Source organism: Diadema antillarum, unplaced genomic scaffold, assembly GCF_040938485.1.
Source record: "Diadema antillarum isolate AM-2024a unplaced genomic scaffold, OU_Dant_1.0 seq00001218_RagTag, whole genome shotgun sequence".
NCBI classification, from domain to species: Eukaryota; Metazoa; Echinodermata; class Echinoidea; order Diadematoida; family Diadematidae; genus Diadema; species Diadema antillarum.
This window is the reverse complement of record NW_027272010.1, coordinates 25,852-46,195: the sequence shown is the minus strand read 5'-3', so window position 1 is coordinate 46,195 and position 20,344 is coordinate 25,852. Positions and strand designations below refer to the sequence as shown.

At 44.4% G+C, this 20,344-nt stretch overlaps 2 protein-coding genes across 2 annotated transcripts; both read right to left on the bottom strand.

Annotated features, from left to right (window-relative positions):
• Positions 1-11,226: 11,226 nt before the first annotated feature.
• On the bottom strand, positions 11,227-12,470 carry LOC139744900 (uncharacterized). Its single transcript, XM_071655312.1, has one exon. The coding sequence runs from the start codon at positions 12,235-12,237 to the stop codon at positions 11,227-11,229; it is 1,011 nt and encodes a 336-aa protein (XP_071511413.1). The 5' UTR covers positions 12,238-12,470.
• On the bottom strand, positions 12,093-15,358 carry LOC139744907 (uncharacterized). The gene is made up of 2 exons (XM_071655320.1): positions 14,148-15,358; positions 12,093-12,228 (listed from the first exon to the last, which is right to left on the bottom strand). Exon 1 carries the CDS (start codon positions 15,239-15,241, stop codon positions 14,153-14,155), a length of 1,089 nt encoding a protein of 362 aa, XP_071511421.1. The 5' UTR covers positions 15,242-15,358; the 3' UTR covers positions 12,093-12,228; positions 14,148-14,152.
• Between the last annotated feature and the right edge of the window lie 4,986 nt (positions 15,359-20,344).

The window sequence follows — 20,344 nt, the reverse complement described above, 5'->3', positions numbered from 1 at the left end:
CTAATTATGTTGACAAATGCCATACATGACTGAACACATGAACTTTAAAGACAACAATGACAAATTGTACTTTTTCCAAGTTTGAGTGTAATTGTGAAGCAACAATAAATGTTTTACTGAATGGATGAGATCATCAATGAAAGTGGTCAAAGTAAGAGGCCAGCCTGCATGACTGCAATTTTGTGTTCAGGGTTTCTTCTAAACTTTTATGATCCATAAACATCAACATGGCCATGTAGTGGAAAACTTATTCGCTCCCACAAAAGGCTAATCCATTATCCATTTTTGTCTCTTCATATTCAAGACATGGTTTGTCATAGCAAGCTATGTGATGAATATGTATAGAGAAAAATTGATTATGTGGGTTGCCCTTTGTGGGAGTGACCAAGTTGTCAGACAGGTGGCCATGTTATAGGTTATACAGTGCACTCCCGTTACAACAAACACGGTTATAACGAAATTTCGTTGTAATGAAGTAAAACTTCTGGTCCCAAAATTATCGCCATTAAAGTCTATGGTACAAAATTCGCTTATAACGAACATGGTTATAGCGAAATTTTCGTTATAAGAAGTCTGTTCCGAGTGCCACTGACAAAGAAAAACAAAAGAAGTGTGCTCCGTTACAACGAAATGAGAATCGCTTTCAAAAATACATAACAGAACAAGCATTTATATCATCTCTGCATGGGCGAACGCGTCACATCACTGTGTGTTCGCTTGGTGTGTCACACACATTTTCCGAGGGAAACTTGCCTTATTGTAATACTATAATCTGAAATTGAATAACTATTTGTTTTATTGTTCACATAGCTTTCAAGTGTATGACGAGTATTCAACAAACAGAATATGATATATGCGTGGCTTCCTTTTTTCGTTCTATATTGTATTTGTTCGGCTGTAGCGAAATTTCATTATAACGAAAGAAAACTGCCGGTCCCAAGCATTTCGTTATATAACGGGAGTGCACTGTAGACTGTAAAATGCCAGAAGAACCCCTAAAAACAAACCTGCATTCATACAGGCTGGGGAATTTGGCCACTTTCATTGACAGATCTCATATCCATTCGGTGAGACATTCATTGTTCCTCCATGTGAAAAAGTGCAATTTGTCATTGTCTTTTAAGTTCATGTGCTCAGTCATGAATGACATTTGTCAACATAATTAGGTACCAATGGAAAGAGGAAGAGTTCTTCTTTCCTCGATCACAACCAACATTGTGCTCTCCATAGCTGACAGGTATGAAATAATGTACAACTGTAGTAGCCCTCCAAAGTTGGATTACCTTTCTGTTTTTATGCCTCCGCCACGAAGTGGTGCCGGAGGCATTATTTGATATGCACTGTAGTAGTGCATTATTCATAAACATCAGTCATTTATATTGTACATATGCACAAGGGCATCTACAACCACAAAGGCTTTGAAATCTAATGTATCATTGTGATCAGTCAACTGTGATGTCAGTATGACGTCATCTCAAATCACATTCTCAATCATATCTCATTAATGGGATAGAAATTCTCTATGAAATTTACATGTCATATAGTTGAAGTCAAGCTCTATCCATTTATGTTTTCAAAATTCATGTATAGATAAACATGGGTGTACGCGCGCGTTGAAATTTTAACATGCTCCAGTCGGGCCCAGAATTGTTCACACATTTCAGGTCATTTGGAACATTTAATAAAAAATTTACGGACACATACGTGTGCGCGGATATACATACGCACAGCTTGTACGCAATGGAATTTTCCTGTTTTTTATAAATGGATTGGATGTCTGAGATGTTAAGGAATGATTCTACCAAGTTTCAAGTCAATCCGACTCAATATGACGTCATACAGGCCAGTATGGCAATATACAGTGCAAGTATGCAAAACACGCTTATTTTCAATCCATTCTAGCTCGTTAGCATTGAAGGTGACCCCCTGTTTTCTTTACATATTTTGAAAGCTGATGGGTTGTTGATATTTCATGGTTGCCTGATGCCGGCAAAATGATGAAAAGGTATCAAATTCCTCTATGAAAAAAAAATGAATTTTCAAATTGACGTCATCAAATTTCAAGTTCACTCGATGTATCTCACGTATCCTCGGCCGTTTTTCATCCAGATTTCAGTATGGTGTAGCTTGTTGAATGCTCTCAGATATGTAACCTTAGATTTTAGATTGGATGACGTCATCACCTCAAAAAAAAAATCGATTGAATGCAGCCTTGTCAAATTTGACCAGTTTACTTGTTATCTTTATGGGAGTGCATTTTTTCTGGAAATGGAAATTGACATGACTGACTTCATCGAGCACTAGCTCACTTATCCTCTGGTGAATTTCTCCCAGATTTCAATATGTTGTAGCTGACACTTTGGGCTATTGCTAGTGTGCCCTCCATTTATTTGTTTGGTGTTGGGATCACGTCGCAAAATTCGGTTGAAATTGAAGCTTAGCTTTGATGTAGGGAGATGTTTCTTTCTATCTACATTCAATACAACTGGTTGCCTGTCTCTCAAAAGTATGCTATTCTTAAGGCTACGTCAAAAAACCTGAGAGCATATCAGCACAGAGAAACAAAAACAAAAACAGTCACCGCACACACCCTCCGTGCGCCTGGCGCGCACGCACTCGGCGTGCTGGAGACCGCCATTGAATCATCCTCTTTTACCGCTCGCGAATCGCAGAGCCCGGACGAGTCTGCTAGTCGCTCCGTGTTTCTACATTGCTACCGCGTGATTCTGACTTTTCCCCGACTGACTTGACTAGGCAGTTTTCGGCTGTACGAAGGTCCAGACCCACCCTTTATTTATTTGGTGGCTTCAAATAACCTATGGTTATTTAGCAGACAAGTAATTTACCTGCCTTAGTTATAATATTATCGGCGGTAAATTTCGTTTGGACAGAGAAACCACGGCCTCCGCCCTGGTTTCTCCACCGGGCAGAACACCCTAGGATACAAGCGTCTCTACAGTACTTCATTAATTTATCTCGCTCAGTCCTCCCGGCAGTTACAACTCTAACAAATAAGGTTAAATAACATACTGCCTTCGTTGTTGGTACAGTGCCAAATGCCATACCTCATTACAGCGGGTCAGGGCTCGGTACTTTTCCACTCGAGCTGTATGGTTCGCCATGTCGGTATGGCGCGCCGCGTAGGCATCTTTACTCCTACTCCTGTTTGTTTCTACTGTGACGGGACTTGTCTATAATGGTTTCGCTCTCGGAGCCTTGTTTATACCTTTCGGGCTCCCGGAATTATTAGCCCCGTAACCGGGTCTTCAAAGATTCTTTTTTCATTCCCACCCACGCTCCCTCTTCCGAGCCCCGCCCTTTGTCTCCCTTCGGTGCAGGCCGATGCACTAGCGGTCACTCAGGAGGACCGGTCCCTACTGGCCTCCCTACTGATCACCCTGACCGAACTGCTGTGACAACAATCGACGTGGGCAGCTCTGTATACGACGCGCAGCCATTGCGACCTGACCTTGCGCATGCTCGGTTTCTCTGAACGTCACAGCACCCAGCTGACCAGAGGCATCCCCTTTGAAGGGCCTCAGCTCTTCTCCGGTCAATTCGCGCCTCGGCTGCGTGAAGAAATTGCAGTGCGTCAACAAGCGAGAGAACTTAACTCACAACTCTGCCGCCTCCCCGCCCGCGGCCGCGGGGCCTTCCGCACCCCGCCCCAGCAGCCCCCCCTCCGCTGGTGGCCCCCGCCCCAGCCCCGAAGTCGGATGCCTCCTCCGGACAGCAGCGCTGTAACTCTTGCGGCAGGAGCCACAGGCGTGGCTCCTCCTGCTCCGGAACCCGCCCCGCCGCCAAGTAGCGCAACGGTTTTTGAAATGTAGGCCCAAACGCTGGGACAGGTGGGATGCGTGGGCGGCCGCTTGTTAGCCTTCGCTCCCATCTGGCGCGACATTATGGAGGACCCCTTCGTGTTGGCGGTCGTTCGGAACGACTATTCCATAGACCTGCCCCTTCTCTGCCCCTGAGAATGGACGGTATCGATCGACCTGAAAGACGTGTACCTTCATGTACCCATTGCACCGCGATCACGAAACCTTCTAGGCTTCGTGTCGGGGGCAAAACCTATCGGTACAAAGCTCTCCCCTTCGGTCTCAAATCCTCTCCGCAGCTGTTCATGCGACTAGTTTCCACCGTGATAGGTTTTCTCCGGCAACACGGTTTACGCGTCTATGCCTACCTCGGCGGTTGGCTGCTAGTGGCTGCATCACCACAGCTCCTCAATCGCCAGCTGCGTTTTCTCCTCGAGACGGTTCAACATCTCGGCTGGCTCGTGAACTGGGACAAATCCCAGCTCACTCCCACACAACACCCCACCTTCCTCGGCGCCGTAATCTACATCCCGTGGGGTCTGGCCCGTCCGACCCCGCAGTTTATCGTGAGCAACGCTCGGTCGCTCAGCGCCAGGGGCACCGCCCCAGCCAGGCTGTGGCTACGTCTGCTGGGCCTGCTAGCCAGCCTCGTGGATATCCTTCCCGCCTGCAGGATGCGAATGCACCCCCTGCAGTTCCACCTGCTGCGGCATTACTCCCCGCATCACGACCCCCGTCCAAGCCCATCCCCGTCACGCCACACAACCATGCCCTCGTTCAATTGTGGAGTGCCCCTGCCTCCCTCTCACAGGGCAAGCCCACCCGCACGGATTCCCCGTCTGTCATGGTGACGACGGACGCCTCCCTGCAGGGCTGGGAGGCTCACTGCCTTGGGCAGACTGCTCACGGCACGTGGCCCCCAATGTTGCTTCCCAACATATCAACCTGCTGGAAATGAGAGCGGTGCTCCTCGCACTCCGCTCCTTCCAGCGGCGTATGCAGGGCAACACTGTACTGATATGTACGGCAACACCACGGTTGCCGCGTACATCAACAGACAGGGGGCACACGTTCATTACACCTGAACGGCCTAGCTGCTCAGCTCTGGACGTGGTGCCGGGCTCAGGCAGTCTTGCTGATTGCCTCGTACATCCCCGGCGATGAAAACCTCATTGCCAATTTCTTGTCTCGAGGGCAATGTCGCCCCTCCGAATGGACCTTCCACAGCGAGGTAATCCACTCACTCAATCAACTTTTAGGGCCATTCGACATCGATCTATTCACATCAGCCCTGAATGCCAGACTTCTGCAGTACTGCTCACGGGTTCAGGACCCGGCAGCAACGGCACTCGACGCGTTCTCATTGAGTTGGAGGCCCCTTCACGCGTATGCCTTTCCCCAATTCCTCTCCTACCCCGCGTCCTCCAGAAAATCAGGGAGGATCAAGCGACCCTGGTGCTCATCACACCAATGTGGCCCAAGAGGGTTTGGTATCCAGAGCTGAGGAGCCAGGTAGTGGGACTTCTGATCCCACTACTACTCCAGCCAGACCTCCTCTCCCAGCCCATCTCAGGAGCCCTGCACCCCCGCCTCCACCACCTGCGCCTGACTGCATGGCCCTTATCAGGGATGCCGGGATGGCGGCAGGCCTCTCCGAGCGCGCCGCCTCCCTGGTAGCAGCTTCTCATAGACAATCCACGGCCCAAACCTATAACTCCCGTCTTGCAGGTTTCTTCAATTGGTGCCAGGAGCGCGGAATCCAGCCCCGCTCCGCCCCCATAGAACAGATCGTGGACCTCCTGATCCATCTTTTCGATAAAGGCTTACCACTAGCCATGATCAGAGGTTATAGATCGGCCATAGCGGCCATTCACAAGGGTTTTGCCGACGGCTCGTCCGTCACCAACTCTGCCACGCTGACGCGCCTCTCCAAGGCATTTTTCCTCCAACGGCCCCCTACGCGCAGACTTCTTCCTTTGTGGAGCCTGCTGACGGTTCTTGAAGTGCTCTAAAAAAGACCATTTGAGCCTCATGCTGAGGCATCTCTCAGAGATCTCACCATTAAATCTGTCTTTCTGTCGGCCATAGCCTCAGGACAGACAAGATCCACGATCCACGCCCTATCCACTGTGCCCGGCCACAGCTGCTGGGAAAGAGCGCCGTTCGCCTCATCCCATGCGCCGACTTCATTGCTAAAAACCAATCAGCTTCTTCGGGGCCAGTTGAGATCATCCTTTGTCCTCTCGCAGACTTGTCTTCGGTCCCCGAGGACAAAGTATGGTGCCCTGTTCGCACGCTAAAATGGTATCTAGCGTGCACGAAACCTAAGCAGCAGGGCGAACAGCTCTTCATAATTACTAAAGAGCCTTTCATGCCCGCCTCACGTGATACCATCTCCACGTGGATCTTGACTGCGATCAAAGACGCAGGCCCGACAGCTCTCATCTCAAATGCCACGCCACGCATCCACGACACTCGCAGCATTAGTGCCTCCTGGGCGCTCTTCGACGGCGTCCCCCTCGAGGAAATCCAGTCCGCAGCATACTGGTCCTCCTCTAACACCTTCACCTCTTTCTATCTGAAGGACATACCCGCCTCTGAAGGCTCCTTTCAATGCAAAGCCTTCACAGCGATTCCAAAATCCTAAACACCCTCCTTCCGGGCCTTGACAACCGGCCACCTACATCTGTGCTGGTCTAGCATACTTTTGAGAGACAGGTGGCCAGTTGTATTGAATGTAGATCAGAAGAATCAGTAGTGATTTCCTTATCTATGAGATACAACTGGCCACCTGTCTCAGGCGCCCGCCCTTCGCTTCGCACCGGGCTGTCGCTCCTGTCGGAGGGCCCTCTTCTGCGTTAATACTGAGGATGATTCAATTGCAGTCTCCTGCACGCCGAGTGCATGTGCGCCAGGCGCACGGAGGGTGCGTGCGGTAAGTGACTGTTTTTGTTTTGGTTTCTCTGTGCTTATACAGAGACTCCAACTCTCCCGTTTTCGACGGGAGATCTCCCGCCGAAAGCCCATTTTTGCACAATCTCCCGTTCTCCCGTTTGAGATTTGATTTCTCCCGTCCTGGCTCTGCGTCTCCCGGTGGAAAGGATTTCTTACTTTTTTCTATCGTATGTTGAAAAAATAAGCCTTAGATAGCACCAGAGAACATCTAGAATCCTAGAACTTTGCGCTTCGCACACATCAACTTGGAGTCTCCCGTTTGCTAGGGGTTTCGGGCGGGAGAATCTCCAGGTCAGAAGATGCTTGGGGTTGGAGTCTCTGCTTATATGCTCTCGAGTTTTTTGGCGTAGCCTTAAGAATAGCATACTTTTGAGAGACAGGTGGCCAGTTGTATCTCGTAGATAAGAGAATCACTACTGAGTCTTCTGTTCTGCAACTTTCCTCAGAATAGCTAGAGAAAAACAGGCCCTATCACCCCCATATTTTGCACATGTTTAGTCCATGTCACATACATCGGCTCATAAAACTACCTCATCAAGCATCATCTTGAATAGGTAAATTAGGGTCAAAGGTCACAAATGTTTCATCCTGTATCTTGTTGAATACATGTCCTATCTTTCCCATATTTTGCACATGTAAAGACCGTGTTCCAAGAATCATTTCACAAACAAAACCAACTCATTGCTCCGATACCATCTTGGCTGTGCACAGTGGGGTCAAAGGTCAAATATTCTTTGTTTGGCATCTTCGTTAGTGTATACAGTACTGTAAAAGTGGATATTTTTGCACGACTAATTTTTCGCGCTTGTCCAGGTGAGAAGAGTTTCGCATGTTTTCAATTCCGTGGAATCACGACATCAACTACTGGAATGTATACTGGGATATATTTCGCGCTAGGTTCTGGTTACGTGAAATGCGGGGAAAATGTCAACACCGCAAAAATTTACCCTTTTACAGTATTCAGTGCCGGTACCAAAGGTGGCAGGTTGTATTCACTTACAGTTTAAAGTGATGACAAGAAGCCTTGAACAGGAACAGCCCATGTCCAGTAAAGACAATGCTGGTGTAACAAGCTGCATTGTAATAAGTCCCACGAAACTGCCATGCCCAGTTTTGCACCTGCAGCTCAACATGCTGCTGTTGCTCGTCTTCATCAGCTTAGCTGCTGCTACCAGACCCAAGCAGTCTAGTTGCTGCAGCTGCTCAAGGCACTAAAATAATGGTCTCACCTCTCCAAGATCTTACAGCTTCAAGTGACAAAATATTTCCGCTACTAATGTTACACCCTTCTCAAAAATCCTAAGCTGCCACCTTCAAACAAAAGGGGGTTTTGCCACCTGTGTAGGAACATGAATCCACATAGAAATCTGGCCTAGCAACAACAAATTGCCAAAATACTGAAATGCCAAGGAGCAGCATGGTAATGAGAGAAGCAAATATTCAAGGTATGAATGAAATTATGCTATTTATTTATCACTTATTGTTTTAAAGGGTCAATGACAATAGCATGTCCTGACTTCCTGGCAATAACCAAAGTGGCTATGCATTATATATCTGAATGTAGATCAGGGGAGAAATGACTTGTTACAGCGTCAAAACCACAAACACATGGAAGAGTGGAGGACAGACGTGCATGTACAGGCGACTCCTGTTATAATGATGTCCTCAGAACCAGCAGTTTTCATTCATTTTATCTAAATTTTGTAATAGCTGAACAATAAAGTATACAAAGAAAGTGTAATATAAAACGAGGAATGATCGCGTGCATTTTAATTTCGCAAATTTTGTAAGAGCCAAGATTCGCGAAATTAAAATGCATGCGACAGTTCTTGTCTATACATTGAATGTTAGAAGCAGCTCGCGAAGATTTCATGCTGCGAAAATATCATGTTTTTGCAGTATATAAACAATAACTTTGAGACTTTAATTTTGTCTTTGTTGTAAAGAGAGTTTTGCTATAGCCGTGTTGGTTTTAATGGGAGTGCACTTTATGTATCTCATGAGGAAAGTAATGTACGGTACCATGTACACTTCTTCCAAGAGGAGATGTGAAAAATGTACCGCTAATGTTTGGTTTGTGAGCTGTGTGAGTGACGGTCACAAGGCAGGGGGCAAGCAAAACGAAGGTACAATTTTGTAATCCACATATGCTAACACTGTATGAAGGACATACATTTTTGTACATGTTCACTTGTACAAGTAGAATGTGTTGAAAAAAAAAAAGACCTTTCACTTCCAATGAACTTCTCAATTCATAGCAGCAGTGAAAAATTTTAAAACTCCCCATCAAGTCTAGTTAGGCAGCAGACAAACCCAGTAAAAATGACAATACAGTACACTGTACTCTCTGCTATAATCAGGTACATGTACTGTACATAAACTCCGCTTGGAAGCTGACAACCAGTTCTTGGTGAGTGTTATATTTACCAGATAATCAGGTAGGCATTCCAGATAAATACAATTTGTAGGTACCCAGGTATTTTTCAGACTAGCCTGCTTATTGCCATAGTTTCCCCCAGAAAGCCTTTAAGGTTTGTGTAATTATAAATTATGAAGGAACAGTGAGGTGCTGAAGGTCGATAGAGCGCTTAGGTAGGCATTTTAAAATGTTATAAAGAAAAATGTGCAGTGTTTACAACCGATTCGGCGAATCACTGATATAAGAAGACAAATTTAGGCATGTTGTGTATGAACCCTTGCACCAGCACCACACACACTACCAATACACTCACACACACAGCGACACGTTGATCACTATTACCTATGAGTTTGTATATGGCTAGCTCTCAAGAAAAACGAAGAATAAACTAATTCTATTGGGATTCTTATCTTTCTTCAGGTCGTTAATTGAAAACAAGGAAAAGTAGAAATTACGCGGTGCGTAACATATGTCCCCGCCGGAAGTAGCATTTAGTGGCAAAATGTACAATATAGGTAAAAAATCAAGGTCAAAGGTCAAAGAAGTCAAAGGTCAAAATTCTGTGTAGAAGTTTTGAAGCCCTCACCTAGTGCCATCACATAAAGCAAACAGAATCGAAATCGGGTTAGAAATGGCGAAGGAGTAGCATTTTGTAGCCAGTGTACAATATAGGTAAAAAATCAAGGTCAAAATTCTGTGTAGAAGTTTTGAAGCCCTCACCTAGTGCCATCACATAAAGCAAACGGAATCAAAATCGGGTTAGAAATGGCGAAGGAGTAGCATTTTGTAGCAAAATGTACAATATAGGTCAAAAATCAAGGTCAAAGGTCAAAATTCTGTGTAGAAGCTTTGAAGCCCTCACCTAGTGCCATCACATAAAGCAAACAGAATCGAAATCGGGTTAGAAATGGCGAAGGAGTAGCATTTTGAAGCAAAATGTACAATATAGGTAAAAAATCAAGGTCAAAGGTCAAAGAAGTCAAGGTCAAAATTCTGTGTAGAAGTTTTGAAGCCCTCACCTAGTGCCATCACATAAAGCAAACGGAATCGAAATCGGGTTAGAAATGGCGAAGGAGTAGCATTTTGTTGCCAATGTACAATATAAGTAAAAAATCAAGGTCAAAGGTCAAAGAAGTCAAAGGCCAAAATTCTGTGTAGAAGTTTTGAAGCCCTCACCTAGTGCCATCACATAAAGCAAACGGAATCAAAATCGGGTTAGAAATGGCGAAGGAGTAGCATTTTGTAGCAAAATGTACAATATAGGTAACAAATCAAGGTCAAAGGTCAAAGAAGTCAAAGGTCAAAATTCTGTGTAGAAGTTTTGAAGCCCTCACCTAGTGCCATCACTTAAAGCAAACGGAATCAAAATCGGGTAAGAAATGGCGAAGGAGTAGCATTTTGTAGCAAAATGTACAATATAGGTCAAAAATCAAGGTCAAAGGTCAAAGAAGTAAAAGGTCAAAATTCTGTATAGATGTTTTGAAGCCCTCACCTAGTGCCATCACATAAAGCAAACGGAATCGAAATCGGGTTAGAAATGGCGAAGGAGTAGCATTTTGAAGCAAAATAGAAAATTAAATGAAAAACATTGAAATTTAATTTGTATTTTATGAGTAATGGGAGGATAGAGAATTCAGCCATTGGCTGCGCATTAGCCATTGGCTGAATTTGCGTAATATGAGAGGCCGTTCCGCGCGCAATCGCCATCTTTAAAAGCTGATGACTACTGTGAAAAAATATTTCGAGATAAAATAGATCTTGTATAAGCCACATTTAAGGCTGTTCAGAGTAAGGGAGGGAGCGGAGGGTGCTGAATTCTCTATCCTCCCATTACTCATAAAATACAAATTAAATTTCAATGTTTTTCATTTAATTTTCTATTTTATCTCGTAATGTACGGTAGAGAATTCAGCCATTGGCTGCGCATTAGCCATTGGCTGAATTTGCGTAATATGAGACTTCAAAGATTTTCACAGTAGTCATTTTTCACAGAATATATTGTCAGAGAAAGTTTTTGGGCAACTTTACCTATGTTTACAGGACTGAATCTTGTCCCTTCCTAGAGGTCTGTTGTCCCAGAACTGCTTGTCCAAAGGATGTTGCCTGGGATGCCGGTTTCAGGTAAAAATTCCTGAACATGGATTCATTTTTCCACCCAGCATGCTTGAGAATGTCTGCTATTGGAAAATGATTCCTCTTGGCAGATGAGGTTGCCGCCGATCTCGTTGAATGTGCTTTGAAGAGATCGGTGTCGATACCTGATGCTCTCAACACAGTTTTTATCCATCGAGCGATGGTTTGCTTTGATGCCTTCCCATGGGGTTGCTTGTAGGTGACAAATAGTGCATTCACCTCCTTCCTCAATGTGCTTGTTCTGTTAATGTATTCTTTAACATAGTGTACAACACAGAGTTTCTTATCCTCGGGAAAGGCTTTCAGTGTTACTTTCACTCCCACATTCCCAGGTTGACTCTGCTTTATCAAATCAGCCACTGCTATTTCCACACAATCTTTGGACGCCTTCACATTGTCAAGGGTTAGGTATGAAAGTGTTTGCACTCTTTGGGCAGAAGTCAACGCTAGTAAAAAACATACTTTGTGTGTCAGTTGACACAGCGAAATCTTATGAGCTGGAGTTACTTGTCTGAGGTAGCTCAGCACCTTGCCCACATCCCATATGAAGCTGTATCTCGGAGTGGGTGGTCGGAGATTAAAAATGCCCCTGAAGTACCGGCAAATCCAAGGATGTGTAGAAATGGTGTATTTCTCGTCCCGTAGAAGAACAACTGATGCTAGTGCGCTCCTTGATGTATTCAAGGTGCTGTAGCTTGCTCCATTTTTGTACATAGAATTAAAAAACGCAAACAAATTTCCCACCTTCGTATGGGTCCAACATAAGTGACGCTCATGACAAAACCTTTGCCACTTCCTAATATACACCATATACTGCTCCTTGGTGGATTTCCTCCAAGACGCTGCCATTATATCAGCAGTCTCCTCCGTCAGTCCTTGAGCTATGAAATGTTTGCTCCAACCCTGCAACATAAGAGGGAGAGATGTGTAAGTGGATGGGGTCTACCTGTAATGGGTTGGGTTAACAACTGGTGTTTTCGCAATACCCAGGGCTCCTCCAATAGCATGTTACGTAGTACGGTATACCAGGGCTGTGTTGGCCAATTTGGCACTATCAGAATTCCCCTAGCGCCATCTTGTCTGATTTTTTGGAGACACTTTGCAACCAAGCTAAATGGGGGAAACGCATAAAATACTAGGGGTCCCCAGTCAATAGTGAATGCGTCTACTGCCCATGCCCCTGGATCTGGTCTCCAGGAGACGTACGTTGGGAGCTGGGCATTCAGTCTGGTGGCAAAAAGGTCTACATTTGGTAACCCATACCTCTGCACTATCTCATTAAATATTGTCTTGTCTAGCATCCATTCTATATTGTCATTGAATTTCCTTGACATCGTATCAGCTTCTGTGTTCTTAGAGCCTGCTAAGTGAGATGCTGTTATCCAAATTTGTCGTCTACTGCACCAATCCCAAATTTGCAACGCCATTTCGTTACATGCTTCAGACTTGACGCCGCCCATGTTATTCAAGTATGTCACCGCTGTGGTGTTGTCTAATCTCAACAGTATATGTGCATCTCTGACATTTGAACAGAAGCTTTTGAGTCCCAAACCGGCTGCTAGCATTTCCAGATAGTTTATTTCATTACCTGCTGCTCTTGCTAATTCTTGAGCATTCCATCTACCCCCTGTCTTGGATTGCAGGTCTGTGGCACCCCAACCTTGTCCACTAGCATCTGTTCTTATTTCTTTTGATACTTTCCCTGGGTACAGGGGTTTAGACACGAGATGTGCATGGGATGACCACCAAACTAGTTCCGCCTTGGCTCTATTTGATAGGCTCATATGTCTATCGAAATGTCCTTTCTGTTTTCTCAGGGCTCTGATTTTTTCCCTTTCCAGCTGCCTGTAATGCAAGGGGCCGTACTGAGATGCTGGTAAGGCAGCCACAATCTTCCCAATGACTTTAGCTACCTCCCGGATACTAGGTTTGTTATTAGCAAGTAAGGATCGACATGCATCTTGAATGTCATTGCTCTTACTGGCTGGGAGGGTGATTCTCATTTCAGATGTATTTAAATGGAAACCCAGAAATTCAATCTCACGGGATGGTTCAAGTACCGATTTCTCTGAGTGAATAATGAACCCTAGACTAGTCAAAAGGTCAGTGGTGGCTTGCACTGCTGAGCGAGTGTCTGCTTTATTGTTCCCAATTATCAGTGTGTCGTCCAAGTACGACAAAACTGTGTGCCCCTGTTGTCTTAGTAAGGCAAGCACTGGTTTCAGTATTTTGGTGAACAGTCTTGGGGCGGAAGATAAGCCATTTGGCAAAGCTTTGAACTGCCACAATTGGTTTCTCCATACGAAGCGGAGATATTTACGAGAGTCTAAGTGAATGGGAATTGTGTAGTATGCATCACGGAGGTGTACTGAAGCCATATAACACCCTTTTGAGAGGAGTAGAATACCAGATTGAATATTATCCATTTTAAAGTGTTGGTACTGAACACTTTTGTTGAGTTCGGACAGGTCAAGAATTAATCGAACTCCTCCGTTCTTTTTTGGTCTCGTGAAAACCTCTGAAATAAATTCCCCTTCTTCATGGGCACATTTTTCAATGACCTGTTTTTCTTCCAGAACAAGAATCTCATGGTCAATCTTGGCTGTTTCTTCAGCATTCCGCTTGTAAGAACGCAGAGGTTTTTCTCGAGAAGGGGGAAATTTTTCTGGGTCAAATTCTATTGTATAGCCTTGAACTGCTTGAATAATGTGTGAGTCTCTCGTGATATTTTCCCAAGCAGGGAAAAATGGCTTCAGACGACCTCCGACGACAGCTGGTGTTGTAACTAGATCGTTGTCTATGTTGTGTTCATAGTCACCTACCTGTTCTATTTCCTCCCCTGGCTTTGGCTCTGCCTGTGGTAGGTTGGCTGCTTGTTGCCACCCTCCCTTGCTGCTGTCGGTGTGTAAGTGTGAGGAGGATCTCGAGGTCTCCCCCTCCAAGCCTTCCCTAAAAAAGGCTGTGCAGATGAACCGGCCATGGGGTTGGAATGTGATGTTCGGCGGTCATAACCCCTCCCCAACGGGCGGGTGAACCCAGTCGACGTGTATTGACGGCGAGATGTCACATCCGGTTTCTTGTACGGCTGGAACCGTGATTGCTCTCGTGTGAAGCGTGATTTCATCATGCCTGACATTGTTTTCCTTTGTTCTTGGATCTCTTTCACTTGGCGCCCCAGGTCATCTCCAAACAAGTACTTTGTCACTTTGTGAGAGGGCTTGCACAGGTGGTGGAAATTTGAGTTCATGTCAGGCTTTATGCTGTCCTTTCTCATGCAGTTGAGGGAGAAGTTTGCATCGCAGAGAAAAGCCATAGCATCCTGCTGAGCTTCAGACAAAGTTGCTGGAAGGGTACGAGCAAACGCGTTTATCCCTTTCAAGAGGGATGATTGGATCATTTGTAGTTTCAGATCCCTGTGTCTCGTCCCCGTCGAGATGTTCTCCCAGATAGTGCTGTTCACTTTAGGGGTTTCTAGACATGTGCAGTTAGATGGGCAGGGGTAGCGAGTTGCTGCTTCGTCGAGAGATTTCTGGTCAAGTTTTTGTCCCATCATATACACAATGGTGTCCGCGACATCCTCATCTAGTGGTTCCCCTATCCCGGACGGAGCCACGAATTTCTGAGCCATTCGTGGTATCTTGAATTCTGGCCGTTTGTCTTTATCTGCCTCCTGTAGGCCTACATCCGAAAACAAGCTGACCGCGTCATCGCGGTTTGCCGATAGGAAATCAGCCACGCTGCGATTATCCGCCAATTCTATGACGGGTGGTGAGCTGCTTCCCCTTTGTGTGTCGCAGTCGCCATATTCACTAAAACAATCCCGCGGCGTGTTGGCATGTTGTTCTCCATGATGAGGAGTGCTCAAAGTCTCGATCATTTTTTCGAACATTGACTCGAGTTTCCCAATGCGGGACATAACCTCCGTGCTATTTTCCGCTGTAGTCACAGTCGGGTTGGGAGCGGTAGCAGCTGGTGCGGGCGGGTTCGGCTGTGCCTTCCCCGAAGCCGCGGGGCGGGATGCCTTAGGCCTCCCGCCGCTAGACAGACTTTTGCCTGCAGCCTTCTTCTTTGCTGCCGGAGCTGGGCTGGCCTTAGGCTCACACAGCTCGGTATCTTTTTTGGCTTTTGCCTTCTCCGATTTGTCAGCTGGTTCATCCATGCTGAGAACGATAATCACGCTTGTAAGAGAGCACGAATTCAGTTCCGTATTTCCGCAGATTTCGATGATATTTTCCGATTTTTCGGTCAGATAAAAATCGCTTCGCGATCGAACATTGCGCTGGAACGAAGATGGCGATTGCGCGCGGAACGGCCTCTCATATTACGCAAATTCAGCCAATGGCTAATGCGCAGCCAATGGCTGAATTCTCTACCGTACATTACGAGATAAAATGTACAATATAGGTCAAAGGTCAAGGTCAAAGGTCACAACTGAAATTCTGTGTAGAAGTTTCAAAGCTCCCATGTAGTGCTATCATATAAAGCAAATAGAATCAAAATTGGCTCATAAATGACAGAAGTAGCAAATTGAACATTTTGATCACACACGGATGCACAGACGGACGGACGGACGGACAGACACACGGACACACACACGTTCGGAGCCCGTTTCATAGTCCCCTGCTCGAAGTTGTTCGGCGGGGACAACAAACTGGTAGTCTCCATGAAACACATGAGGACGCAGCAGAATTTGTTGCAGTATTTCCCTGCATACACAAATGTACATATGTACAATGTTCATAGAAATCTACATTTGTACATGTAGTTTTAAATGGCAAATGTTTGGAAGCGTGCATGTGTCTTGATGAGGACTCAGGAGCTGCATGCAGATTGTTTGCAAAATTATGCTGCAGAAGGTATTCAGGGCTGTTGTGTTACTTTAGATGAGCTGTTGCTGTAAGTGACATATACCCTGCTGGGTGATGAGTACAGTGTATGTGGTATCTGCGTTGTGAATGAAGTACAGATTCTTTCTGGCTAATTGGGTACTCCGAGTAATCTGGTAAGAAACTGTACTCTGCCAGGCACTACCCGATTAAGCAGAGAAAACTGTACTGTAAAGGTCTGCAAGAACAGCAGATTAGTAAGTACATTGTACATGTACTACATCAAGGATCAAAGTTAGTTTTTAATAGTACAATGTAGTCTTGCATTGTTTCCAAGGAATACATGTACATCCATGAAATTACTCTCCAGACTCTAAGAAATACAAAGAAAAATGTCATATGAAAAGCACACTCCTGCACTACATTCCTGCAAAACCTTCCAATTAGAAAAAAAAACAAATACAAAAAAAACCCCAAAACAAATCTTCATATGACACAATGTGCTTTGTTGATACCGTTTGGTAACAATTGCTAGTCACCTAGGGTGAACCATGAGGGGTCGGCATCATTCACCCGTTAAATTATCTTGTGTTGGTACATGTACAATTAGATAGGGAGACCACTTCACTTGGTTAGCAACCTTGGCAGTGTGATGAATGTACAAGATGTATGACGTGAGTTATTTATCTTTGCGAGTCATGAATATGGGATCTCCACACATGGGACCTCCATTCAGTGTCCTATCCGAGGGACAGAGTGTTTTTGCCTCTTACTAGAGGGGACAGTAAAATTAAACACAACATTGCTCTGCTAGACTTGGGAATTGAACCAGAGTCCTTTGGATCTGGAGGCAGACGCACCACCGACTGAGCCAAATCATTGGCCTAAAAAAAGATATGGCTTTCTCATGTTTTCCCCCAAAACAACCGAAGAGGGGATAGTGTTCACTGTTCCTCCCCACACAACTCCCAACTGAGCTATGAATTTGAAAGCTCTTCTATTCAAAATGAGCTAAAAAAATTCAAGTCAAAAATTACTAGCTCTTTGTTTTTGTTTTTTTTTATTATTTGTTCATTTATAGCAAAATTTTGATACAACGAAAGAAAACTACTGGTCCTGAGGACTTTGTTATAACAGGAGTCCACTGTATAACATGGGGAAACATTAAGAATACACTGTCACCAGCATATTCTGGTCAATATCCTGCAAGCATCTGAAGATGAAATTCTTGAATCAGTCGCCAAGTTGATGAACACTGTCTATACGGAAGGTTTTATACTGGTCGAGTGGTGCAGAGCCAGTGTCATTACTCTACTGAAGAAGGCAGGGACCACCTAATGCCAGGAGCACTGAACCATGAGTTTGATGAGCCATTTAATGAAGAACATGCACTTGTTCGTTGACTGGTAAACAAGGACCCTGTTTCATAAAGCTGTTCATAAAGTTGTGTATGATATGGCAAGCCAAGTGGGTTTCCTAATCGCAGATGATAATGATTACCTGGTATTTACATGTTAGCACACCTTTATAGGTTATTTTTGCCCCAATGTAGATGAAATATTGACGTACAGTCGTACTTTGTTACACGCAAGGGGAAAAAATGGGCACACATATTGGCACTTCCTATTCCACGCGTTCATAAAGTCACGCGTAACTTAATGAACAGCTTTATGAAACATGAGTTGATATGATAGCAACTAATGGCTGTTGCTAGTGGAAGCTGCCATTCTAGCAAGAGTTGGTCTCATACAACTTTTATGAAATAGGGCCCAGATGTGATGAGATATTACACCAACAATACAGGTTTCTTCCAGGGGGATTCACAATACCTAATGATCTTGGTCATGTGCCATTTGACAAAGAGAGCTGAAGAAAACAGCAAAAATATGTACGCATACAGTCAACCTTGCTTAAGTTGACCTCGCATAAGTTGAATAATTGCCTTCAGGTATAACTCGTAGGACTAAGTCCTCTTCTCTTTATATTCTATTGATTTTAATCCCTCATAAGGTGAATTTTCTCTAAGTTGATGTATTTTTTCAGTCCAAATTACTGTAGAACATGATACTAGCGGCATGAAAATTTCCTGAATTGGAGCCGACGACCTTTCTCGCGGCACGAAATTTTTGCGAATGCCACTGGCGTCCAATGCATATTGTGTAGGCAAGAACTTCCATGTGCATTTTAATTTTGCAAATGTTGGCACTCGCGAAATTCGCAAAATTAAAATGCACACGAACATTCCTCGTTTTACAGTAGATTCAACTTAGGAAAGGTTGACTGTATTTTACTGGCCAAAAATAGGCCTACTGAAACCTAATGTTTTCATAATTTTATGATTGTGTGTATTCAGGACATTCAATGATCAGCTCATTGTAAAGACTATTACAGTATCGATTTCACTCTTGGTAATCTCTCTCATCATCCAAAATGAGGATTAGCTACAGTGTACTTGTACGTGGTGGCTTTAGGTGGCCAATAAATGGGTAATTCAAGGCAGGGCTCCACACTAAAGATTCTTTTACTTGCCCTTTTGGAGAGAAGATTTTATCACTTTTCATATTTTTACTTGTCGAAAAAAAAGGTGGAAAAGTAAGGATTATTATTTCATTTGATGAAATCTCTATCACTACATGGAATGCATTTTTTTTTTTTTTTTGGCTTCATTTTGAAATTCATCTAATGTGGCATGAGCTGTGATTCAATATAATTATATATACATTGTACAATATCGTCACAACAAAGTGAGACAGGACAAACAGGTAGGCATAATTATAATTTTCATTGATGTCTCTAAACATTTTTAATGCTTTTTATTTGTTTTTTTCTTTCAGATATATATTTAAAAACATAGGCTGCAGAGGAAGGAGCCCTGGTTCTCATGTCCATGATCTTGATGTAGAAATTTTTAAATAACCTGTAAGCAAGTTATACACTGTACAATATTTGAGACTTAAATCAATGACGCTACGAGATAGTGGAGAAGGGCAAAGTAGAAGGTAAAGATGACAAACGGGCATAATCTCTGTGATCACCAGACAAACAACAATTGAGGTATGAAACTGAACGATTTGGTTTTAATTTTACTTCTTCGTGTGATGTCAACAGTCAACAAACATAATAATTAAGTCCATTTTTACCTCTATCTTCTTCTTTTTTTGCTATCGCCCGACTGTTGTGTTGCAATCTGAGTCCAGTCACCAAGTGTTTGCATTACATACACAACATTATACAGTGTACACAACATGTTTACATGTGTTTGAACCACCATATCTCGGATCTCAATTGTAAACAATACTGCGTAGTACCCTTTAAAGCTCTTCTCTCAGCTCTTGGACTGGTGGCTCTTGACATCGAGACAGCTGGTACCTAACACTGCTCGGGGTCGTCACAGCCACAAAACTGTCTCCGCTCCTTACCAATGCAATACAGTAGCAGTGCGGTAGGTTTGTTACTTCCTGGACTTCTACGCAAACACAAATATGATCTGAATTTTACATGCCTGATCGGACATTAAATTTCACTTGCTGCGAGCAAGCACGAGTGTCAAGCCCTGTACATGTACAATGTGCATGTATAACCAGACTCTTCTTTGATGAGGTGTAACACAAGCAAGATTACCAGAAAAGAATCTGATTTTGTCACCTGTATGTTTAATTTTGTTTTGTTTTTGTTTTGTTTTTAGTTCACACAAGGGTATTCAAATTATTTCAAATGATTGATAAAATCTCTGAGAATTGGCATCCTGACCACTATTTAAGATAAGATTGCACACCAAGCTGGATCTTGCTAAGGCCCCAGTCAAGTCACATACATGGTATAAACACAGATCCTCAAGCATCTACACGGTGATCCGGGGAGATCCGGGATAGTTTCGACTTTGATGGGAGTGTCAACGAGCTTTGATATGACTGTACACACAGTATCAACACGGCAGCTACACGGCAGCCACATGGACCATCCCGGATTGCTCTGCCAACACAGCAATCCCCGGATGAGCCGGATGTTTTTGACCTCCAAAAATTGTGTTGGCCTCCCGGATGTCCCCAGATCTACACGGACATACACGGATGTCCAAGGCGTCAACATGGATCTCTCCCCGGATCACCCTAGATCAGATCCGGGGTGATCAAATGGACATGCATAAAGACAGATAGAAGAAATGCACGGGCAACTTGATAACATGCATCTGG

Coding starts and splice junctions, on each gene's coding strand:
- LOC139744900 (XM_071655312.1), bottom strand. CDS start 12,237: ATGTTGCAGGGTTGGAGCAAACATTTCATAGCTCAAGGACTGACGGAG.
- LOC139744907 (XM_071655320.1), bottom strand. CDS start 15,241: ATGTCCCGCATTGGGAAACTCGAGTCAATGTTCGAAAAAATGATCGAG.